The following is a 6,381-nucleotide window of genomic DNA, read 5'->3' as shown; positions in this document are numbered from 1 at the left end:
TCACTTTCATTCCCTTCCCTTCATTTTCATTCACTTCTCTTCACTTTCATCCACTTTCCGTCACTTCCCTTCACTTTCATCCACTTTTTGTCACTTCCCTTCACTTTCATCCACTTTCAGTCACTTCCCTTCACTTTCATTCACTTTCATCCACTTCCCTTTACTTTCCTTCACTTCACTTCACTTTCATTCACTTTCATTCATTTTCTTTAAATTTCAATCACTTTCTTATCTCTCTCTGTGTCCTCTAAACACTGATCATCATCATCATCATACTCGCTCCCGGGGCTAGAGGGAGGCCTTCACGTGGTGGCACTGATATGACTGGGTGGTTTCCCTGCCCGGTTAAAAAACGTCCCTCAACACTCCTATTACTACTATTACTACTACTACTACTACTACTACTACCACCACCACCACCACCACTACTACTACTGCTCATGCTACTACTACTACTACGATTACTACTACTACTACTACTACTACTACGGCTACCGCTACTCCTTTACCTGTTAACCCGCCCCGTCCCGACGACGTATGGGTACGTCACCACGATTTGCATTTGCCAGTCCCGGCGACGTACCAGTACGTCGTGCAATTGCAAGGTACCTAATTTGCACAATTTTCAATTTTCGCACGTGATTTTTCGTATGTATACACGGGACACCTTCCTCTATTCCTGTACAAGATACCAAGCAGGGACAATGCCTTACACTGCATAACCTCCCCCCTCCCCCCCACGCCATTGTCTTGGAAAAGGACCTGTTACCAGTGACCTGGCTAGTAAAGTTATTCAGGGCCAGAGTGATTCCCCAATCGATGACAATGTGGAGGACAATGTTTACATAGCATTAGAAGAAGAAACAGCCAGAAATAATGATCAGGTAGTGTGGCAAAAATAGGTCAGGTATGGTGATTAGTTAGTGAGTGAAACAATGCTTATAATGCCTTTATTACTGCTTGAAAACCAATATACTGTCATACTACATATACATTCGTACCAAGTAAATAAATAAATACCGTTTATGAGTGGATAAAATAGTTACCCTCCCATAGAACTCGTTTTCTTTGGTGCCAGCATGTTAGAAAACCCACTCAGGTAAGGAGGAACTCCTACCTGAATTGGGCACTTTAAACCTCAGGTGAGCGATTTCTCTATGAATTTTCGATGTTTCTCACCAAAAGCGAAGGTTTTAGCCAAAAAAAAAAAAATCGAAAATACCTCGGGACTGGGGGATGTCGGAGGTGCGGAAAACCTCGGGACGTGACGGGTTAAATATAACCCTCATTCCGGTAGCCAATTAAGGATTCACCTGAGCACACCTTCACCGATGGGCGGATGTTGTGGGAGGAGTGGCTGTAGATGGATTGGAGTGCGGTGTGGATGAGTGTGTGGGTGTATCGGTGGTGTGGTGGATGTGGATGGGTCTCTGGGTGTAGGGGTGGTGGGGTGGATGTGGATGGGCGTCTGGGAGCATGGGTTGTGGGGGTGGGGTGTGGATGGGGTAGAGTGTGGTATGGATAGATGTGGTGTGGTTACCTGGACAGGCAGCGTGGAAAGATGTAACGCAATTTGTTCCGTTACTGAACATATGGTCCAGTCCTCCCCCTCTCTCTTTCTCTGTCTTTCTCACGCACGCACACACAGACACACACACGCAAACCACATGTAACCCCACACTACCAAAGCCGACAAATTCTTCCATGTAACCTTCCCTGTGTTACCTCTTTATAACCTTCTGACCGAATTACCGAAAGAATAAGAGGTTTCGAGACGCGTTTTTAATTGCGATTTATTCTGAGACTGGTTTAATGGTCCTGGTTTCTTCTCCCACCAGGTGTGGATTTGTAAAGATGGGCGCGACGACGACGACGATGCTGATGCTGACACTGATGATGATGATGATGAGGGGAGTGAATGGGCAAGTGTACTTCAGGGGCAACTGTCCTATAACACCCATTATCAAGGACTTCGACTGGGAGAGGGTGAGTGACGGTGATGATGATGATGGTGGCAGTACCTACCTACGTCTTGGCTTTCTTCATTACTTACCTACCTACGTCTTCTTCAGTACCTGGGGAGATGGTTCGATCAGGAGAGGTATTTCGTCGGGTTCCAAGAGGTGGGAAGGTGCTGGAGTTACACTTACATCAAGGACTACAAGACGGGCAATATATCTATCAGGCTCGATTTCTGGGACATTTTGTAAGTAGGTCTGTGTATGTAAGTGTGTGTGTGTGTGTGTGTGTGTGTGTGTGTGTGTGTGTGTGTGTGTGTGTGTGTGTGTGTGTGTGTGTGTGTGTGTGTGTGTGTGTGTGTGTGTGTGTGTGTGTGTGTGTGAAGCAAAAACAAAGACATAATTCCTCCCAAATAATATATGAACCAAACTTTCTCATTTTTATTCGTGTGTGTGTGTGTGTGTGTGTGTGTGTGTGTGTGTGTGTGTGTGTGTGTGTGTGTGTGTGTGTGTGTTTGCGTGTGTGTAGTTGTAAATCAAAAAGATAACTCCAAGCCCTCATCCTCCCAGCCTGAACCGTCCCACAGTCCTTACCGCAGACGTGACTGCTAAGAGGCCCTACTCTGCCCCCAACTTCCTGACTTACACCCTTCCCGGAGTGTCTGTCGTTGAAGAAGACTATCAAGTATTAGCCACCGATTACGACTCGTGGGCACTAGAGTATGCCTGTGTCCCCAATCTCACCGGACATACTAGTGAGTCTATTCGTTATTCTTGCTTTAGTGTTTATTTTTTATAGTAATTGACGTGGGTGCTATTCGATTACTTGGACTAATATTCACTTAACTCCTTCTTGAATGCTGAGTTGTTGCAATGGAGTTATACTAAAAGGCTATGCTTGTCACGAAGAAGTGCCATACGATGTTGAGTCATAGGATTGTCGTCTTCCGTCACCGAGCTACGTGAAATAAGCTGAAGGACGAAAATCTGGGCCAAGTTAGAGTGAAACGCGTATAGTGAGTTGGGTACAGTAAGCTATGGGAGGGAAGAGAAGGGGAAATAGAGAGAGGATGTGAGAGAGGAAGGAATGGGGAGAGAAGGGTAAGGGAAGGGAGGAAAGAAGAAGAAATGGCAGGGTAGGGTAGGGTATTGGTTGAAGAGATGTGTGTGTGTAAGTTAAGAATAGGTAAGGAGAAGATTGGATAATGTATGATAGGGTAGGGGATGGAAAGCTAGGGTTGAGTAGGTCAGTGTAAGGCAGGCTAGGGGTAGGCTGGGGTAGGGTAGGCTAAGTTTGACTAGGGTAGGAGAGAGCAGAGAAGGGTTGTTAGGGCAGGAGAGAAGTAAGACCCAAACTTAACTAAATCAAACTCATTCTACCCAAACCAACCCAATCTGACCTAACCTAACCTCATCTCAACAGGAATAGTTTGGATTCAGACCCGGAGCCCCCACCCCCCCTACCAGGTCATCGGGGAGGCGAGAACCACCCTTATCTCCTTGGGCATAGATGTCAAATTCCTTGAGAAACAGGATACGTCTTGTTATAAGCATTACTGAGTGTGTGTGTATGTGTGTGTGTGTGTGTGTGTGTGTGTGTGTGTGTGTGTGTGTGTGTGTGTGTGTGTGTGTGTGTGTGTGTGTGTGTGTGTGTGTGTTTGCGTGTGTGTAGTTGTAAATCAAAAAGATAACTCCAAGCCCTCATCCTCCCAGCCTGAACCGTCCCACAGTCCTTACCGCAGACGTGACTGCTAAGAGGCCCTACTCTGCCCCCAACTTCCTGACTTACACCATTCCCGGAGTGCCTGACTCTGAGAACCACTATCAAGTACTAGCCACCGATTACGACTCGTGGGCACTAGAGTATGCCTGTGTCCCCAATCTCACCGGACATACTAGTGAGTCTATTCGTTATTCTTGCTTTATTGTTTATTTTTTATAGTAATTGACGTGGGTGCTATTCGATTATTTGGACTAATATTCACTTAACTCCTTCTTGAATGCTGAGTTGTTGCAATGGAGGTATACTAAAAGGCTATGCTTGTCACGAAGAAGTGCCATACGATGTTGAGTCATAGGATTGTCGTCTTCCGTCACCGAGCTACGTGAAATAAGCTGAAGGACGAAAATCTGGGCCAAGTTAGAGTGAAACGCGTATAGTGAGTTGGGTACAGTAAGCTATGGGAGGGAAGAGAAGGGGAAATAGAGAGAGGATGTGAGAGAGGAAGGAATGGGGAGAGAAGGGTAAGGGAAGGGAGGAAAGAAGAAGAAATGGCAGGGTAGGGTAGGGTATTGGTTGAAGAGATGTGTGTGTGTAAGTTAAGAATAGGTAAGGAGAAGATTGGATAATGTATGATAGGGTAGGGGATGGAAAGCTAGGGTTGAGTAGGTCAGTGTAAGGCAGGCTAGGGGTAGGCTGGGGTAGGGTAGGCTAAGTTTGACTAGGGTAGGAGAGAGAGCAGAGAAGGGTTGTTAGGGCAGGAGAGAAGTAAGACCCAAACTTAACTAAATCAAACTCATTCTACCCAAACCAACCCAATCTGACCTAACCTAACCTCATCTCAACAGGAATAGTTTGGATTCAGACCCGGAGCCCCCACCCCCCCTACCAGGTCATCGGGGAGGCGAGAACCACCCTTATCTCCTTGGGCATAGATGTCAAATTCCTTGAGAAACAGGATACGTCTTGTTATAAGCATTACTGAGTGTGTGTGTATGTGTGTGTGTGTGTGTGTGTGTGTGTGTGTGTGTGTGTGTGTGTGTGTGTGTGTGTGTGTGTGTGTGTGTGTGTGTGTGTGTGTGTGTGTGTGTGTGTTTGCGTGTGTGTAGTTGTAAATCAAAAAGATAACTCCAAGCCCTCATCCTCCCAGCCTGAACCGTCCCACAGTCCTTACCGCAGACGTGACTGCTAAGAGGCCCTACTCTGCCCCCAACTTCCTGACTTACACCCTTCCCGGAGTGTCTGTCGTTGAAGAAGACTATCAAGTATTAGCCACCGATTACGACTCGTGGGCACTAGAGTATGCCTGTGTCCCCAATCTCACCGGACATACTAGTGAGTCTATTCGTTATTCTTGCTTTATTGTTTATTTTTTATAGTAATTGACGTGGGTGCTATTCGATTATTTGGACTAATATTCACTTAACTCCTTCTTGAATGCTGAGTTGTTGCAATGGAGGTATACTAAAAGGCTATGCTTGTCACGAAGAAGTGCCATACGATGTTGAGTCATAGGATTGTCGTCTTCCGTCACCGAGCTACGTGAAATAAGCTGAAGGACGAAAATCTGGGCCAAGTTAGAGTGAAACGCGTATAGTGAGTTGGGTACAGTAAGCTATGGGAGGGAAGAGAAGGGGAAATAGAGAGAGGATGTGAGAGAGGAAGGAATGGGGAGAGAAGGGTAAGGGAAGGGAGGAAAGAAGAAGAAATGGCAGGGTAGGGTAGGGTATTGGTTGAAGAGATGTGTGTGTGTAAGTTAAGAATAGGTAAGGAGAAGATTGGATAATGTATGATAGGGTAGGGGATGGAAAGCTAGGGTTGAGTAGGTCAGTGTAAGGCAGGCTAGGGGTAGGCTGGGGTAGGGTAGGCTAAGTTTGACTAGGGTAGGAGAGAGCAGAGAAGGGTTGTTAGGGCAGGAGAGAAGTAAGACCCAAACTTAACTAAATCAAACTCATTCTACCCAAACCAACCCAATCTGACCTAACCTAACCTCATCTCAACAGGAATAGTTTGGATTCAGACCCGGAGCCCCCACCCCCCCTACCACGTCATCGGGGAGGCGAGAACCACCCTTATCTCCTTGGGCATAAATGTCAAATTCCTTGAGAAACAGGATACGTCTTGTTATAAGCATTACTGAGTGTGTGTGTATGTGTGTGTGTGTGTGTGTGTGTGTGTGTGTGTGTGTGTGTGTGTGTGTGTGTGTGTGTGTGTGTGTGTGTGTGTGTGTGTGTGTGTGTGTGTGTGTGTGTGCCCAGAGAGGAGTTTTTGCCGTCCATCCTCTTTTGTTGTTCTTGTCCTTTAATAAATCCACTTTACTGTTTTTATTTTACCTGTGTTTATCTCATGTGTGCAATTAGTGAAGAAATTAAAGGTTCTCCACACCTGAGCTACGATAGATAAATTTAGAGCTCATAAATGTGTTTGTTTGTTTGTTTGTTTGGCTGAGTTAGGGTGATTGTCGTTGCTTTTGTTAGGGCTTTGTTGTTGCTTTTGTTTTTGTTGTTTGTTTATTTGTTTGACTCTGCTTAGGATTAGATTTATAACAGGACTGGTATACATACATGCACATACACACACATACATGCACATTCACACATACACATATGCACTTACACACACACATGGACATACATACATACATACAGACATGCAAATAAACTCAAATAAACATATGTATATACACAAACACGCACATACACA

General features: G+C 45.5%; 1 protein-coding gene across 1 annotated transcript; it reads left to right on the top strand.

Moving 5' to 3' along the window:
- Positions 1-1,875: 1,875 nt before the first annotated feature.
- On the top strand, positions 1,876-6,067 carry LOC145411557 (apolipoprotein D-like). The gene is made up of 7 exons (XM_080281566.1): positions 1,876-1,986; positions 2,073-2,206; positions 2,529-2,713; positions 3,382-3,508; positions 3,672-3,856; positions 4,846-5,013; positions 6,039-6,067. Exons 1-7 carry the CDS (start codon positions 1,876-1,878, stop codon positions 6,065-6,067), a joined length of 939 nt encoding a protein of 312 aa, XP_080137692.1.
- Positions 6,068-6,381: the final 314 nt, after the last annotated feature.

The sequence above is a fragment of the Coenobita brevimanus genome, chromosome 90 (genome assembly GCF_032717465.1).
Source record: "Coenobita brevimanus isolate Jiangsu-jjx chromosome 90, ASM3271746v2, whole genome shotgun sequence".
In the NCBI taxonomy this organism is placed as follows: domain Eukaryota; kingdom Metazoa; phylum Arthropoda; class Malacostraca; order Decapoda; family Coenobitidae; genus Coenobita; species Coenobita brevimanus.
The sequence above is the reverse complement of the archived record's forward strand: the minus strand, read 5'-3'. Positions and strand labels throughout refer to the sequence as shown.